Source organism: Pogona vitticeps, chromosome 4, assembly GCF_051106095.1.
Source record: "Pogona vitticeps strain Pit_001003342236 chromosome 4, PviZW2.1, whole genome shotgun sequence".
NCBI classification, from domain to species: domain Eukaryota; kingdom Metazoa; phylum Chordata; class Lepidosauria; order Squamata; family Agamidae; genus Pogona; species Pogona vitticeps.
In genome coordinates, this window is record NC_135786.1 from 64,712,679 (window position 1) to 64,731,456 (window position 18,778).

Genomic DNA, 18,778 nt, shown 5'->3' on the forward strand with positions numbered 1-18,778 from the left:
TGGTAGCGTCAACCACAGAGCTTTTTAGTTTAGCTCTACTTCCTCTGCAAAACAAGAAAGTGAACTGATCTTGTGAAGGCATCCACTTGATAAGTTTCAAAGAGTATATGAAGAAGTAATGACTATATCCAGTGGTAAGGAACATTTTCTTTCCAAATTATTAGTGTTTTTATTAAAAAATTATGCAGATCAAGAATAGGGTTTGTGACTCTCCAAATATTATTGAACCAAAACACCAAATGATCTTAGCTAGCATGCCTGTTAGAGAAGGAGGAGAATTGCTGTTCAATAATACCTGAAATGTCTGAATCAGGACATCTTGAGGTCCTAACTTATGTCAGCTTTCAGATTGTCCCATAGCTTTAACCCCCAAAATGTGAATTATTCTGTTATTTATTTTTATATTTAAAGGCTCTTCATAATCAGAGGCCTTCCATTCCAGTTACTTGTGAATATCTGTTAATGAACTGTCCATTTCAGCTTTACATATTATAACATGAATGTGTTAATGAAGTGGATGGGAATAATATGGATATAAATATATATATTTGGCCACAAATACATTTAAGCAGTTCATATGCATGACAAACTCTCACTTTGGACATTGCTCCAGTAACAGGATTCATGCTATGTTGACAACCACTTTTCTATCACATATTCTATTACAAGATAAAAAAATCCTTTCAACATTGATTTTGCACTGCTAGGTCTAGCACAGAATGTGCATATTGTTTTGAATGCTGTTGTAACAGGTTAAGATGATACTGGAGATGGAGTTGAGTTATTGCTTAACTTCTTAACTAATAAAGTACTAGGTTTGTGATAAGAATGGTGTTTCCTTCTGCAGCAGGGATTGTGCCTGTGTAGCATCATCATGAAAAACTCCACACCAGAGCACTGCTCGTGCATATCTCCCTTTTGGATCACAATCTAGAATTTTTGTAGTCTTGAACATTTATTAAGGTGCACTAATTAACTGTATGCAAGAACCTAATAGCTATGTTGGAGCAGATTAAAAGCCTATCCAGTCTACAGTTCTGCTCAGAGCACTCCCACCGGTATTCCTGCACATCTCATGTATAAAGGCATACTGCCCCTAGTACTGGAGAAAGTGGAATCGCTGTTTGTGAATGGGCAAGAAATTTCAGGCCTGTTCTGGCTGGGTGAGCTTCCTCTGAGGAATCTGTTTCACAGCTTCAAGATGTTTCTTGATACAATATCATACCTGGAAGTTCAGGTGGCTGCAGTGTCCAGGAAGCCCTGTACACAGCTTTGGCTGAATGTTGCCCACTAACCCTATTAAGTGCTATTAAAATTTTTATTCCATGTTGCTCTTTGAATAATTTGAATAGAATAGCTCTGTTTGAAAAGATGATTGTCCTAATATTAAATTTTTGAAATATAAAAATTATCTGGAGAGTCATTTTGGATTCAGGAGGCAACTCACAGTCTTCCTGCTTCTCTCCTCTTCCAGGTGAGTTTTTTCCCCTTAAAAATAGGACTCAGTGACAGTGAATGAGAACACCCATTTTTAAAAAATTAAAAATGCAAAACACTGCACAGCATATACTCAGATTTTGACTTCAGTGAAACGTAGCAGTTGTAGAACTTCTACTAAAATGTTAACTCTTATTTGCAGATTTACTGCCCACCTATTTTGGATGTCTAGGACTTTGGTATGTCCTGGTATTTGGTTGCATGCTACTTTTTCATTGGAGAAAACGAATCCATGGGAAACGACGTGCAAGAGCCTGGGTGAAACAGTTAAAAGCTGAAACATATTTCCAGCGTGCACTGGATCACACAGCTAAGAAAACCCAGCCTGGAGCAAAAGTGGAAGTATACAATCTTGCATTCGATAGCATCCCAAAGCTACATGACAGTTCCCGATCCAATGAGACCATGGCAAATAGTAATGGTTGTTCCATTCCTTCAATTCCAGACCCAGACCCATGCAAACCAGTGTTTCAAGAAGTACCTTGTGCTTGTGTTCTCTCTCACCTGCCACCACTGCTTGAGCATTCAGCATCTTATCCATGCTCTAAAATTCCAGTCAGAAGCACACCATACATTTCAATTGTGAAATCTGTCACGTTGAAAAATGGGCCATTCAATATTGGTAGCAGCATCTCTTCTTAACAGCAAATTTAATGGACAGAGTAAGATGAAACTGGGGAAGCAAAGACATTCTCGAAAGTAAATTTGCTACTTGCTGATCTGTCCAATTGTGTGCATCATAGGATTAAAAATACAGAATTTAAAATGCTGTCAAGTTGCAAGTTTTGAAGACCAGCCAATGGAGGACAAATAGTTCAGCTTCTGCTGCAAACTATTTTCTAGCTATAAAAATCCACTCTGAAATAAAAATAGTTACACCCCATATAAAGTGTTTTATTTACATTTAACATTCGCAGTGCAGGATAGGTGCAAAACTCAGTTGCTATAAACTGCTTTAACCCACTTCATACAAACTTTTATACATTTCTAAAAGATGTCCAATCTGTTTTATCTTTCTATACATTTCAGCTATTTTGTATTGAAGGTCAGCTTAAATAAAGGACAGTAAATTTTAAAACAAATTGACAATAGATGAAAACCAAGATTCACAGCCAATAATTCTGTAAGCATTCCTATGCCAAGGACCGAAACCCAGCATACTTGGAATAATTTCTCCTAAGGCAGTAAAACAAAGGAGTTGCATTTTTTTTCTCTGGAGATGCATGTTCAAAAGAGCTCAACTTTTACTAGCTTGTTTGTTTGTTTTACAAAATAGGATAGTTGCACAGTTGCTACTTCACAAATGTCATTATCAGCAAAAGTATAGGCAACTACACCTCCTCCAAAGCAAAAGATGGAGGCTTTAATACACTATCTTGAAACCCATATTAAAATTTAGTTCTTTCTTGAAGCTTACTGGTTCATCATTCTAAAAAAGGGAATTTTCTCCACTTCTACTTCTGTCAAGTTGTGTTTATATCAAACCTTTCCAACAGAATCACCCCGAACAAAAAGGCATGTATTCAAGTCACTCATGCTTTGAAAAAATATATCATTTTTTACCACAAGTAAATTTGCTGTTAATATGTTACACTCTCCCTGTTGATTCTGAACTATTGTATTCCTGATTTTAACATAGGTTAACTACAGTTTTTACAGATTATCATACTAATTAAAACATTCCGAAAACATTGACATACAAACTTAAAATTCTCTCAAGGACAATTTTAATTCACCAGCAGTACTGAAAGCACTAACCAGTTCCTAACCTAGTACTCTACAAGTGTTTTGGGCAACACCTTCCTTAGCACAGACCAACATGGCCAATGATCAGAGATGATAATATTTATGCCAAAACATCAGAGGATTGGAGAAGGATGGTCTGACCTGTCTTCCCTATTACAGAATACAACATCAAAATGCCAGTGATGCTAAAAGGTGACAGGACAATTGGCTTAAATCAGTGGCCTGGCTAATTTTCCTGTTACCAACCATTGGGGAGTACTTTATTGCTCAGGTATGGTTCAGATCTGAAAAGCTAACCCCAAAATGTGAGTGATGAAACATTAACTTACGAAAGTATGTGAGGGTTAAATTACTTGGTATAGTAAATACATGATGTGTTGTTTGTCAAAAACATCATGTATTTTTTTAACAGTAAAGGAAGAAGGGTGGCTGGATCCAGACTGGGACCACAGTAGGAGAGAAGATGGGCAACTGTGATGGGCCACTGTGCCACACCAATGTTGCTGGACCAAATCTTCCTGCAGTCCTAGCTCACAAAACCAATGGTACAGAATGAGTTGAGATGCAATTCTAAAATACAGACAGCTTACATCACCAGCACTAATGACATGTTTTCACTATCTCTTAACTGCTATTTGTAGGGGAGAAAGAGAGGAAACTTGTCATCCCCGAGTAGTTCCAAATAGAACAGACTTTTTTCCTAAGTAAAGAAAAAGTCACAGGGAGTTGTAAGATACTACAGCTCTCCTATATAAGGCTGAATTTGCTACACTGGCTATGCCACTACTGCTGATTCACTACACAGCATTCAGTTGCATGTTCCCTTTTACTAATGTAAAATCACAAGCAGCAGCCTATTCACCTGCTCTGAAACTGAAGCTACTAGAGTGTATAATATGGGCCAATTGTTAGTGGCTGCCACAATCCCTTGGGTGTTCCTCATACACAACTGCTATCAGAATAACATGTAAACATGTAAGACACTCCACAGGAACAGCAAAGGGACTATGAAAACCAAATTACTGTCAATAACATAAAGTGGACCACCACACAGTTTGTTATATGACGGCTAACTTCAATGCCAGAATTAGAGGGCCACAGACCATGTGAAATGCTGAACATTTAAGTCTACAATTATTTAGCACCTGAACATTTCAGATATCCTACATGCTTGTAACATTTCCACCTTTCTATGTCATGGAGAAGCTAAGAAATACTTGGTGTGGAAAGGAATTCAGACAGCCAATAAAGTTCCTTCCTGGACTTGCTACTGCAGTCACTATTGAATTAGGATTGAGACCTCCATTACTACTAAGGTAGTACAGTAAAGCTTCAGAAATACAATCTCAGTAGCTGAGCATCTGAATTAGCCATGAGTCACACTGTTTTTAAAAATAAATGTTTCTTTTTTTGACAACTAAATGTTTCTACAGTAGAAATAAGTCTCAAAATAAACCAGAAAGTGCTTTAAGTCAGTAGGTTAGCAGCAGGATTAGACATGAGCTCTCTGCTATATAAACTAATGCTAGCAAACCAACTTTCCAAAAATACTTTAAATTTTTGGCATACAATCATTATATTAGAACAAATAAATACTAGTATATTTTATTGCTTTATTTGGTCTATAATTTTATACAGAAAGTATATGAAAGTGATAGAAACTTGTCTGAACTCTTTTAACTGCTGGACAAAGTCAACATACTCATGTTAGGAAACAAGTAAAAGAGAAAAATCCTGAAGCAACCTATGATGGAAATGGTTTTTCAAGGCTTCTCATTAAATATTTTTGGAGGAGTCTGTTCTATTTATTTCAAGTTATTTACTCCTGACATGCTGGCATTCTGACAGCAACTGCTGTCATGATCCATGTCAATCACATTCAAAGGTCTAAAAGGTCACCCTTTTGTTGGGTGCGACTTTATTACAAATTTAACTTATTAAACTAAAACCTGGGGGAAAGCTGATGGCTTTGTAAAATGTTCTTGAAAACTGCTAATGTCACTTCAGATTTAGAGACACAATATTTAAAGCATGTTGGATTTTGTTCTCAAGTCAATATCTAGAGAATAAACACTGACATTTACTTTAAAAAAAACTCAAATATCAACATTCATCTCTGCCTGTTTTTTCTAATGGCATAAACATACAGTAGGTTAACATATCAAGAATTTCTAATGGTAAAAACAAACAATAGCATAACATGTCAATAATGTATAAATGATGGCCAGGCTGCACATTACAAGTCCCAAGACTACTGCTACAGCTGCCATAGGGGGAAAAAAAATCACACTACGAAGTGCAAATGCAAAGATGCACATAACATGGAATTTGGTCACCCCTCACTTGTTCCTGACACAAATAAAGGAAGAAGCTCTAAACTAGAATAAAAGTAATGACTGTCACACTACTTCTGATCCTGTGAGATACCCAATTAAGGTGGTGAAGTTTATTTTTTTCAGTGAGCCAAAATAAAGGAGAAATGCCGCAGTGAATATCTAGCTTATTGAAGTGTTTTTTTATCAACTATTATTTTCTCTAACAATACAACATCAGACAAAATCTATATTATTTTTAAAGGAAATAACTAATTACTTCTATAACATGTTGAGAGTATAATATAAATTTGATTTTTTAAAAATCAGAAGCATTAAGAGTAGAAGTCCTCTTTACAGTCCGTCCCCAGAATTCATATTCTGAATATTTGACAACTGCATTTTCCCAGGCCACTATTGAAAGTATGTTATGTAGAAGGATAATTCCTAGAAAAAAGATATACCTGCTCAGCCTCAAATATTCCCTAATGCATATTGAATATTTATTAATTACTATGCAAAGACGACCCAGATAGTTTTATTTTAAATATTTGCAAGTAGATGAGTCTTATCCCACAAAGTCAGATTCTTTTATGTTTTTATTCTAAAGTGCAGCTAATTTAAGGCAGATCTGAAATATAAAATAATTTTTCTCAATATTTACACACATATTCTAATTTGAAAACAAGCGCTTCCCTTATAAGGGAAATAACACATTGAGCTAAATTCTTAGCATAGTTTAAGGTGCAGTTACCCTATCCTGCTATGAATATATTATTTCAATGCAAGAATAATTACCCCCACAGTTGTGAAACGTGATGGCAGGGTATCATCCTCTGGCTCTGAGTCAGAGAAAATTAGATGCACCTCAGTTCTATGAAAATGGAAAGGAAAGGAATGCAGCAAATCTTTGGCAACCAATTGCCTTGTTTGGGTCGAAAGGACCTCATTGTGTCTAATTATCTCTGCATTTCAGATTCAGAGGTGAAAATCTTTTCAGGAATCAACATCTCTTAAGTTACAGATAAAAATATAAAAGCTTTTGAGTATTTTCTAAAGAACACAAAATTTAAAAGGTGTCAACAAGTACACGATGTTAGCTGCAAAGATTAGTACATCACTGGGGAAAGTGCTGGATGTAGCTTTTACTTATCAAGTTTCTTGTTGTGATAGTTGTAGCTACTGTAAGTCATTCAATACTGTATTTAGGTAGGGATACTATACACCAAGTGCTGTCCTCAGTTCTGGGAGAGAATACTTCTCATCCCCATCTGCGTCAAATTCCTTGAAGTTCTGTGAATCATTCCATGTAAAACCAACCAGATTTCGCAGGTCTTCATAAGACAGCTTGCCATCAGTGCCTTGATTGGCAGCCCTGAACAAATTCTGAAGGTCTGCAATAAGGAAAACATGGTTTAAAGAAAAAATAAATAAATTCATGCTGCCATACCACACTGAACACAACTGACCATATCCAATTTTGGAAATACAGAGAGTCAGTCCTTTTTATTACTTGGATGAAAGACCACCAGACATATCAGGTATTTCTAGGCAGGGCTACATATGAATTCTGTGCAGTTCTCAGAGTTCCTGTATCTGAGCACATCCGCAACAGTAGCTTATTATCAGAGCAACACAACATGCACATCATATTAATCTGGAGTTCCAATGCAAGTTCCATAATCTAATAGCACAAATAGCTAAACAAATTATGAACCCTCCATTCTTTCTTTGTTTAGCATGATGTGCAAACCATGAACTCTGACCTGTCTCTCCCTTAACAAGCCAGAGTCATATGCCATTCTCTTATTAGATAAGGATCCAAGTGGGAATGAACAAGCTGCATGCATCAGCACACTGGCTCATTCTAAAGAATCCTGGCTTCTTGTAATATCCTTAATATAATACCCCAAATTCCTTGTGTAGTGGTATTCTATCATGGCTTGTTTAAGCTGCAGCATCCTGATAAATCTGAATCATGAGTAATACTGTGATTTAATTTTAGCTTACTATCCAGAAACAGGATCTGGTTTCATATCCTGGTTAGTAAAATGAGATTAAAATGTAGTGGGTAACTGATTCTAACAAAGCACAATACAAATGTTTGTGCCTCATGCAAGGAAAGGATAGAGGAGACAGGAATGGAACACAGACATTCATTCTCAGCTCAATAAAACAAATAAAAGATCAATAATTTATGAAAACAAAGAGACCTGAAGCAGCTTTACAAACATGGCAGTGTTTATGACTAAACGTCAATAAAACGCATGCCAGGCTGAACCAGAAGCCAGTGATTATTTGTTCTGGAGTAAAAAAGAAAAAAAGAAAGAAAGAAGGTGGAAAGTGGGTGGCTTATATCCCACCCCATAGCACTCTCTGGGCAGTTTACAATTAATTATGCAGGCTACACATTGCCCCCCGCCCCAGCAAGCTGGGTACTTATTTTACCAACCTCAGAAGGATAGAAGGCCGAGTCAACCTTGAGCTGGCTACCTGGGATTGAATCCCATGTCGTGAGCACAGTTTTGACTGCAGTATAGCTATTTAACCACTGTGCCATGATGCTCCTATCCAGACAAGCATCAAACTGATGTAAGCTACTGTTGTGCATAGGCAGAAGCCCTCCACATGCCAAACAGTAGTTCAGGAGTGAAGAAGCAATATGTCAGGAGCAAGGTATGGGAACTGCTATCCTCTGCAGTTTCAATCCAAAGAGTCCCGTCACAAGATGCTAGTTATATTGTCCAAAAGACAGGCACAACTTCAAGGGCTGTGTTTACTGTGTTGGGTAGCTGGATGCCGAAGTATCAATTCCTGATTGTCTTTGTTCTTTGAAAAATCACCTGCTGGAGCCCTCATTTAAGTTTAGGAAGCGAATGCTCTGCAGACAATCCATCCCCTATTAACTCAGCTCTCTTTGGTTCTAGCTGCCTCTGAAGTGTTATTTCTCTTAGCATCAGGGAAAATAATTATTTACTACTAACAAAAAGATACAGGATTACCTTCAATGTTGGATATTCCAGGTAAAGACAAGCCCCTTGGGTGTCTATTTCCCATATAACTGTTGCCAACTGATCTTGAAGACACTCTTGGATGTTTTGTAGGCTCTGATGTGGTGCTTTGGAGCTTTCCTGCCATCAAGAAAATTTACAGCAGTTTTAGCTTTCTTTTCTGATACTAGCAGTAGCAGTTGGAAAATAACTGCACTTTACAAAGGGGACTGCATCTTAATGGTATGCAGTGGAACAGGATACTTTGAATCATGTGCTGTCAAGTCAATTCTAACTTATATGGACCCTGTTCAGGTTTTCTAGGCAGAGAATATCCAGAAGTGGTTTATCATTCCCCTTTTCTGGGAGCATTTGGGACTGTGCAGTTTGCTCTGTCTGGGCTGAACAGTAGTAAACTGAAGTCCCAACCTCTGGCACTGTAGCCAGATACCCAAACCACTGAGCTATCCAGACACCACAATCCAGATATCTAATTGACAAATACATATGTACATGCTTTAATACATCAGACAGAAAATCTTCCATCATGTTTCAGCATATTTCCTGAAATGATTTGGTAGGGATGTATCTATACCAAAATACAAGCTAAAGTCATATTTATACCAACCATTCACTGGAAGCTTGGGAAAGGTCTATGCTACCACTGTTTCCCCCCCATCAATTCATAGCAAGAATGTTATAAACAGCTATCCAAACATTCAAAGGAGTTCAAATGCAAAGTGACTAATGGCTCATCCTAAGAATATAAGCAGGGGGTGTGGTTTGCTGCGGATGAAAATGGCAGCATAGAAGATCAAATCTGTTTTAAGCCCAGGAAATATATGTGAAAGTTTGTAAATTGAGAAAGAAAACACTTTGAATTGAATAGATACGGGAAAGCCAAAGAAGACGCCAGGAAAAAATAAGCCGAGCCACCTCTGATGAAGAGTACAAAAGAGGTCTGACTGAGACATCGGAGGAGTCTGAGAGTAAAGTGGAGGAGTGTGGTAAGAAAAAAGGGAAAGGGCGGAAAAAAGCTAATGGAGCAAATGATGAGATGAAGCTGCTTATAAAACAATTAAGGACTTACAGAATGATATGAAAAGTCTTATCTCACCCCTAAAACAAACCCTTTTGGAGGTTAAAGCGAGCATCAGTAAGGTAGAACAAACTGCTGACGTTGCTTTCGAGTTGGCACAAAATCTACAATCTAGAAATGCTGAGTTGGAAAAAGAGATGGGACAATTAAAGGACAGAGTGGTTTAGCAAGAGAATAAACAAAGACATCAGAACATTCATCTGAGGTTTTTTTTTTAAAGAAAATGAGAGTGAGAAGGACAGTGACTTGAAACAAATAGTTTTGAACTGAATTCGGGAACTTTGCCCCAACATAGAGATAAAAGATAGAAATGTGGACTGTATCCATCGAATTGGACCAAAATAACAATCAAGAAAGAGAGATATAATTGTGGGATTTGCTTCGTATGCAGTGAAAGCCGACATATTCCATGCTTTGAATAACATTAAAAAATGGCATTTGAAGAGCAAAAAGTGGAACTGTACCAGGATCTTGCACCAGAGACAGTAGAGAGATGTAAACAATGGTGACAGTACACAAGAATTCTACAGGAGAGGAAAATTAAATATATATGGGGTTTTCCTTTTAAACCGATTATTTGGTATGGCAGTTAGCAATCTGAATTTCCTGCCTTTTTTGTGTTTGTAACTGAAAGCTCCGGCCACAAGTCGAAACAAAAGTTTGCGGATGGAGTTGGTCATAACTCGAAATGGTCGTAAGTCTGGATGGGACGTTCATATGTCGAGGCACCACTATATTATCTTATACGTAACACAAATGGTCACGGCTCAACAGTTAAAAGGTACAGAGTTATGAAAACTATTCAAAAACTGGGGGTAGATGTTGTTTTTACAGGAAACACATCAAAAAAGCAAAAAAAGGTATCATTAAGCACCCGATGCTAGGAGATCAGTATATTGCAAATTGGACAACTAAATTGAGAGGAGTGGCTATAATCCATAGGAAGAATTTACAATTTGAAGTGACGGACCAATTACGAGATCATGAGGAAAGATATATTCTACTGAAAGAAAAGTTAGAAAATAAATTGCTGATTTTAGGTTCTTATTATGCCCCTAATATAGGGCAAGCAAAATGTATGCAAAAACTGTTGAGGGAGGAAAAATTTTTTTGCATGGGGTGTTATTATTTTGGGAGGGGATACAAATTGCATTTTAAGATAAAAGTTGGATACAACATCAAAAAAAAAAAGAAAGAAAGGTGTCAAGGGATAGAATAAAAATAAGAAAATTAGTTTAAAAAGTTGGCTTAATAGATGGATAAAGTAAAGATAAAGGTTGCCCTTGACATTTAGTCCAGTCGTGTCCAACTCCAGAGCGCAGTGCTCATCTCCATTTCCAAGCAATAAAGCGTTTTGTCCGAAGAGTTTCCGTGGTCACATGGCCAGCACGACTAGACCCAGAATGCCGTTACCTTCCCACCAAGGTGGTACCTATTTATCTACTCGCATTTACATGCTTTCAAACTGCTAGGTCGGCAGGAGCTGGGACAAGCAATGGGAGCTCACTCCATCGCATGGATTCGATCTTACGACTGCTTGATCTTCTGACCTTGCAGCACAGAGGCTTCTGCAGTTTAATCCGCAGCGCCACCACGTCCATCCATAGATGGATGGAGATATTTAAATTGTAAAATGAAAGATTATACATTCTTTTCAAAAAAAATATGCCACGTATTCAAGACTAGATCATATTTTTATTTTAGAAAATTTGGTATCCCATATAGTGACTATACAGTTTGCTCCTATCATGACCTCTGATCATGCACCAATAGAAGTTCAAAAATAAAGTACAAAAAACCCCTAGAATCTGAAAATTAAGTTCTAATATATGTTTAAATACAGAAAATATTAGAAAAATAAAGGAAAATATAAAGATGTTTTATGAAACAAATGATAAAGAAGGAATGAAACCTGCATTATTGTCGGATACTCTAAAAGAAGTCTTACGAGGAGAGTTTATTATGGAAAGTTCTAGATTAGAAAAAGGAATAGTTTACAAGAAAAAGTGGAAAATAAAATAAAAAATCTAATAGAGCAGCATAACAAATCTGGATCAAACAAGGTTTGTAATGAACTAACAAGAGCCAGAACTGAATTAGAGGCACCAGAAACAAGTAAGACCCAGGCAGCTATGAATTATCTAAAGAGAAATTGTTATGAGCATGGGAATAAGAGTTCTGTTATCATATGTAGTAAAAATAAAGCAATAAAGACGGCAACTGTCTCTGTCAAAACAAAGGAAGAAACAATAGTAACTTCACAATAACAAATAGTAACAACATTTATGGAGTATGAGCCAGAATTAACACCAGATACAAATACCATATTAAGAAATGTCTAAATTATAGTAAATCATAAGAACTACTGAATTCAACAACAACAAAAATGGAAATAAAATCAGTTATTAAAAATATTAAAAAGGGTAAATCATCAGGTTGTGATGGGTTTACAGCAGAATTTTATAAATTTTGGGAAGATAACATGATAGGGGATTTGTTAAAATTGTTTAATTTAATACTGGAAGGTGAAAAAATAACAAAATCATGGAGAACAGCTAGGATAATAACTATATTAAAACCAGAAAAGGACCCAGTACTCCCCTCATCAGTAACATTACAAAACCAAGACAAAAAGATTTTTTCCTCAATATTGGCACAGAGAATTAATAGTTTTCTCACTAAATACATTCAACATGGGTTTATGCCAGGAAGGCAGATGCAGGATGCCATCCGCAGAGTTCTGAATGTCATAAATATAGCAAATAAAGAAGAAGAGAAATTAGCAATACTCTCAGACACGCTTAAGGCCTTTGATCATGTAGAATGGCATTATATGTTTGAATTATTAGAAAAAATAAATGTGGGCAAAAATGTATTAATGTCTTAAAGAATCTATATATAGAGGCGGAAGCTAAAGCACTCATTAACGGAATAGAATCAGATAAATTTACTCTATTTAAAGGAAAGAGGCAAGGAGACTCATTATCTCCAATTAAATTTGCAAAAGCAATAGAACCACCTTGCACAAATAAGAGAAAATGAAAATATGAAAGGCTTGGTGTTTAAAAATAGAAAACATAAAATAAACTTTTACACAGATTACATGCTTCTATTTCTGGAGAATCCAATAAAAAGCATAGAATCACTAAAACAAATATTATAAGAACATTGTTATGATAAGGGACTAAAAATCAACTATCAAAAATCCAAATTGTTATGTATAAATATCTCTATAGCAGAACAAAGGGAAATTAAAAAAGAAGTCAAATCTGGATTTATGCTATTCAAGTTTCAAATATTTGGGAATTTGGATAACAAAAAGTATAAACCAGTTATTAAATAGAAATTACAAAAAATTATTCAAATCAGTAAAAGAAAAAATCAGAAGTTGGACTGAATTGAATATATCATTGCTAGGGAGAATACCATTAGTTAAAGCACATATATAACCAAAATGTTTATTTTTATTTCAAAATATACCACTACAACCTGAAATTTAAAAAATTAAATTATGGCAAAAAAACCTGGAAAGGTTTATTGGTGGAAAGGGGGAAAAGCTAAGGTTCATAAGCAGTGTTAAATATGGTCAGAGCATAAAGGGAGGGCTAAGGATATCACAATTAATAAAGTATTATGAAGTGTTTCAAATTACTCTAGTAATATTTTATTTTATTTATTTATTTATTTATTTATTTATTTATTTATTTATTTATTTATTTATTTATTTATTCATTTATTCATTCATTCATTCATTCATTCATTCATTCATTCATTCATTCATTCATTCATTTATTTATTTACCGCCCATCTAGAACGTGTCTACTCTGGGTGGTTTACATCAGTGGTCCCCAACCTTGGGGCTCCAGATATTTTTGGACTTCAAATCCCAGAAATTCTGGCCAACAGAGGTAGTGGTGAAGGCTTCTGGAAGTTGTAGTCCAAGAACATCTGGAAGCCCAAGGTTCGGGACCACTGGTTTACATAATATAAAATGTAATGTAATAAATGTATAAATTTAATAAAGTTTATACGGACAGAAGAAATCCCAGATTGGATTGAAATGGAAAGAGATGAGGATATTGGTGTAATTAACACTTGTATTTACATAATGGAACAAACTAGAAGGAAAGAGCAAGTACAAAATCCTTACACATGGGAGGCATTGAAAATATGGTGTAAATACATGAGATTATTTGCTCTGCCTATATCCTCTCTATGCTCCTTGCTGAATTATCTGAAATTTAAATCAAGAAATATGTACAATTCAGAAATTGGAATAGAATTGGAATTTATAGAATGAAAGACCTATTTGATGCAAGGTAACCAATAACAATAACAATTAGACAGAGGACAAAACAAAGGAAATAAAAACTAATTGGCTACAATTAAGACAGGTAAGAAATTTTTCAATTCATTTATACCACAGTTCTGGACCTATAAGAATGCTGACGGAACTAGAACAATATAGTATAGAAAAAGATCGAAATAAAAGGAAGAGAATAACTTCAATAATATATAAACATTTGGTTGAGAAAGCATTTCCCAGGGTTATGAGATCTAAAATGACAGAAAACAAATTTAAATATCAATATATCAGAGAAAAAATGGATGGAAATATGGACCACATATCTATAAAAATCAATATCAGTTAAAATGAAAGAAATGGTTTTGAAGGTAGTTCATATATGGTATTGGCACCCCACAAAATTACACAAAATTAATGGAGAAATCTCAGGCAGGTGCTAGAGAAACTGTGGAAATAAAGGCACACTAGAATACATGTGGATCTCTTGCCCCAAAGTGGAAGCATATTGGTGGGAAATAATTAAATGCATAGAAACACTGTTGAATAAAAAAAAAACAATTAAAAATGAAGCTTTATTATTATTTTCAATATTTAAGGATGGAAATGAAACATTATTTAATAAAGATCTAATTGCATATTGACGTGGTGGTGCTGCAAGGTCAGAAGACCAGCAGTTCTAAGATCGAATCCACGCAATGGAGGGAGCTCCCATCGCTTGTCCCAGCTCCTGCCAACCTAGCAGTTCAAAAGCATGTAAATGCAAGTAGATAAATAGGTACCACCATGGTGGGAATGTAACGGCATTCCGTGCCTAGTTGCGCGGCCATGTGACCACGGAAACTGTCTACAGACAAACACTGGCTCCATGGCCTGGATGAGTACCACTAGAGTCGGACACAACTGGACTAAATGTCAAGGGGAACCTTTACCTTAATTGCATATCATTGTGTAGCAAGAAAGAAAGATCTGAAATTGCACAAAACTCAAGACATGTTCAAGATCTTTCAGTACAAAAACTGGGAACAGAATTTGGCAAATGTATAAATGGAAAAGTTGACCAATCAAATTAAAATATATAGAGGGGAAATAAAGCAAGATAAATTTATGAAAACCTGGCAACCATTATTAACATATGGAATTAGCTTAAGAAAAGAAGAATGTAAAATGGGAAGTAATTTGGATTGCTGGGATGTAAAAGAATTAATCAAGTATGTTAAACTATGAACTAGTAGATGTGTAAAGAAAGATAATGTGCTGATAGACTGTGTAAGCAATATGACAGTATTGTACTACAATTCTAACTTGCACTATCATACTCTTTCAGAAAATATTGAACTAAAAAGAAAATTGTACTCAATAAAAATTATGAATTTTTTTCCTAAGAATATAAGCAAACAGGAAATCAAATTCACACCATCCTATTAAGAATGTTGCCCTACTAATAAATTCTAGACTACACATTTTAAGAGCTTTTAAATTGCTATTTATCTCCTTGGAGACAAATACTCAAGGATGAAATTTAAGGCTTAGATCAAATGTGAAGTCAACAACAAAATATATTCTTATACATTCTGACACTATAGTGCAACTGCAGTATTAAACAAAATCACTGTTACAGGAGAAGAATGAAAATTAATGTAGCAAAAGTGAAAGACCATTGTAATGTAATACTAAATAAAACTATAATGGTATGGAATGTTCACCTTTTTTCATTGATTCCAATGGGTCATTTTCTGATTTGACTGACAGACGACTGATCTGTTGCAGCTTCTCTCTTAATTTGGATACCTGAGACTCTACATCTTCTATTTTCTGTACAAATATCAACATTTTAAAAAAGAATAAACAAATCTTGCTTAATTCACTGCTGGCTGTAACAATAAGCTCTTAATATACTACAAATTCAGAAGTCAAATAATGTTATTTTATATATTATTAACTTGTTGTATGGGACTACTGCTGTTACTAAGATGTTGGCCGATTATGCAAGGTAAATATGAAAAAAAGAGAAAGTTGCAAATATAATCAAAACTCAAATGCTGCTAAACCCATCATGAGAAGATGTTGAGCTGTTTTAGGCTATCCACACACAAAAACTGTATCTGAGGAGAGAACAAAACGGACCGTACCTTGTCTCTGCAAACAGGCTTCCTTCAGCCACAAGGTTTAGCTTCCTACAGTCAGGAGACTTAGCTTCCTCCAATCACAAGCATAATGGAACTGATGTCAGCTGATGCTGAACCAACTGGAACACACCTCATTGGAGGTGGAACCTGTAGGCTCAGACATAATGTCTGACATTCTGAGCCCAGAAGCTGAATACTCAAAGCTACCTTTTCTTAATTTTGGGGTTAGAAAAGTGGGGGGCATGGTGTTATAAATGGAAAAATATGGTATTTCTAGAGCCTACCTCATGTTTGGTCTTCCTCTTTTCCTGCTGCCTTTAACATTTCCCAGCATTACTGCATTTTCATGTTATTCAGGAAGCTATACTGACAAACTACACCCAGAGACTGCATACTTTAAGAATGTGAGTCCCAACTATTCTAGTTATCTTACTCTCCAATTTTTTTTAAAATTGTAAATTAAAATACCTCATTGTGCCTGTGTTTATTGTTTGAAAACAGCAAACAATAAACAATGTTTATAGGGAACTTATTCACCATGTCAGCATTTAAGATGCCAACATTCTGAAGGAGGAGGAGGAGGAAAGAGGAGGAGGAGAACAAAGAAGAAGAATGGAGAAGGAGAAGGAGAAGAAGAATGGAGAAAATTGCAAAGTACTCAGCATGTTGACCAAAAATGTCATGGGTCCTTTCCCCTCAAATTACCTCAATATTTTCTACAATTTCAGCAGCAGTTTCATTCTTTGCTTCATGTTCTACATTTGCTGAGGTAGCCACATCACTCACCTGTGAATGACAGTACATGTATAAAGTTTACTAGTAGTGGCAGACAGTTCTCAGTTGAAACCACTCAAGCACATCAGAGACCTCCAGCCTATTTGAGCTAATGACAAATCTCTAGCAAGCCTAGGTGGGCAACTTATTCTGGTATACAGACAGCGACCCAATCTAAAGAGAATTCTAACTCATATTGACTGTCAACCAGAGGCACTGATAAAAGAAACAAACCCAGCTTTGTCCATATATTTAAATAGAAAACACCATCAGAGGACCAAACAACATAATTCATAATACGAGGGGCTCATGCATTTGCTCCTCGTCTAATATGATTTATGCCATCTTTTGTCAGCAATGCCCTACTGTATTATGTATAAGACGAAAAAGCCAAGCTGTACATAACAGAGTAAATGAACATAAAGCAGACATCAAGAATAGAAATATACAGAAACCAGCAGGGAAACACTTCATCCTTCCTCAACACTCTTTTCGGGTCTCAGTGCTACAGTATTTGAACAAATAATACTTCAGGGGCAGATTCCAAGGAGAGGCTACTGAGCAGGAATGCATCAGAAAGTTGAGCATGCTCTCTTTAGGCCTTAACAAGGGTTTCATATATTCTAATCTAATTATCTAAACCTTTGTAATCCCATCAAACCTAATCACCACCATTGTGATAGAATTTATAAATTCCTATTGTCTATTAAATATCTAGTTTTAAACTGTTGACAACTTAGAACTGCTATCTATGATTTTAAACTACCAAGAGTTTTCTATTCTGCTCACATGACCATTTGAAGAAATGTGTTTAGATACACAAAAGCTTATGAAAAATAAAAAGAAGTTGAGTCGTATAAGTCCTGTATTACAATTTCTGGCTTGAATTATACATATTTAAGTACATGCATCTGTAGCATAACAAAATGCATTGCGAAAACACTTGAAACCCTATTAAGTCTGGAAGCCAACCAAACAGATTTCCAAATGTGGTATGAATGAATGATGGCACTTATAAGTTCAACAAACATCTAGACAAATCACACTGTTCCCACCCTTGATTTTACAGTTTACCAAGACAAATGTGACTTGCAGCACCTTTTGCAACAAACGTTTTCACAAGTACTGACCCACTGTTTGCCGTATGTAATTTACCTAGCACATGGCACACATCTCTGCTTTGAAAGATTAATTTCCCAAACACTTGGACACTTACCACACCAGTGGTGATGTTTTCTCTCTTTTCCAGTGTATTCACATGTAAAGTCATATGATTTTCTAATGAAGTAACTCTCCAGCTTATATTGCTGATAGTGAAATCCAAACTTAAAAATTTCAAATCATTCAGTTTCTGGTACAACATCAGGGTAGAGTTTACCTCCTCTATAGAGGTATGTAGATATTGACTTTCCTGTTTAAGACACATACAAAACCTTTAATTATATTGCTCAGCTAAGGATACACAGTTTGTACTATCAGTGCAACTATTTTTGTCATTCCAGGAACATTTCACTACCCTAAAACTGTTTTGTCCAGAATTAAGCTTCCCTGAGTTCAACTGGACTTGCTCCAGTTGTCATGAAATGGGAGCCAGAATAGAACTGAAAAAAGAAAATATGTTCATGTTCATTTTCTGAAACCTGCAAGTAGATTCAACATCGATAACAAACATAGCCTTGTGATCATCATGAGGAATTTCCATATGAAATGCTCACCAATTCTAGCCCAACACATCAAGAAAATAATTTCTTTACTTATCTGTCCTTAAATGCCACAGTATTTTTATGAGATATGTTTTACAACCACTTAGCAACTATATTGAAGGGTAGGGCTTACATTTTATAGTAAACCAGCCTGTAATGTGTGTGTCTAGTGAAGAAGCTTGACAAGTAGGTGTGGCAGCTTCTTGTGTTCAAATGGGGCTAGGA

At 35.8% G+C, this 18,778-nt stretch overlaps 2 protein-coding genes across 2 annotated transcripts in view; one reads left to right on the forward strand and one right to left on the reverse strand.

The window, feature by feature from the left end:
- TEX38 (testis expressed 38) lies at nucleotides 1-4,289 on the forward strand. The gene is made up of 2 exons (XM_020807508.3): nucleotides 1-134; nucleotides 1,640-4,289. The coding sequence occupies exons 1-2, from the start codon at nucleotides 119-121 to the stop codon at nucleotides 2,137-2,139; spliced, it is 516 nt and encodes a 171-aa protein (XP_020663167.3). The 5' UTR covers nucleotides 1-118; the 3' UTR covers nucleotides 2,140-4,289.
- The window catches only part of EFCAB14 (EF-hand calcium binding domain 14), a 26,532-nt gene continuing 10,124 nt past the window's right edge, over nucleotides 2,371-18,778 (reverse strand). Inside the window, exons 7-11 of the mRNA XM_072997596.2 lie at nucleotides 18,067-18,261; nucleotides 16,782-16,862; nucleotides 15,654-15,762; nucleotides 8,558-8,686; nucleotides 2,371-6,949 (exon numbers count right to left, since the gene is read on the reverse strand). Of these exons, the coding sequence (XP_072853697.2) occupies nucleotides 6,774-6,949; nucleotides 8,558-8,686; nucleotides 15,654-15,762; nucleotides 16,782-16,862; nucleotides 18,067-18,261 (690 nt within the window). The 3' untranslated portion in view covers nucleotides 2,371-6,773. The remainder of the gene's footprint in view (nucleotides 6,950-8,557; nucleotides 8,687-15,653; nucleotides 15,763-16,781; nucleotides 16,863-18,066; nucleotides 18,262-18,778) is intronic.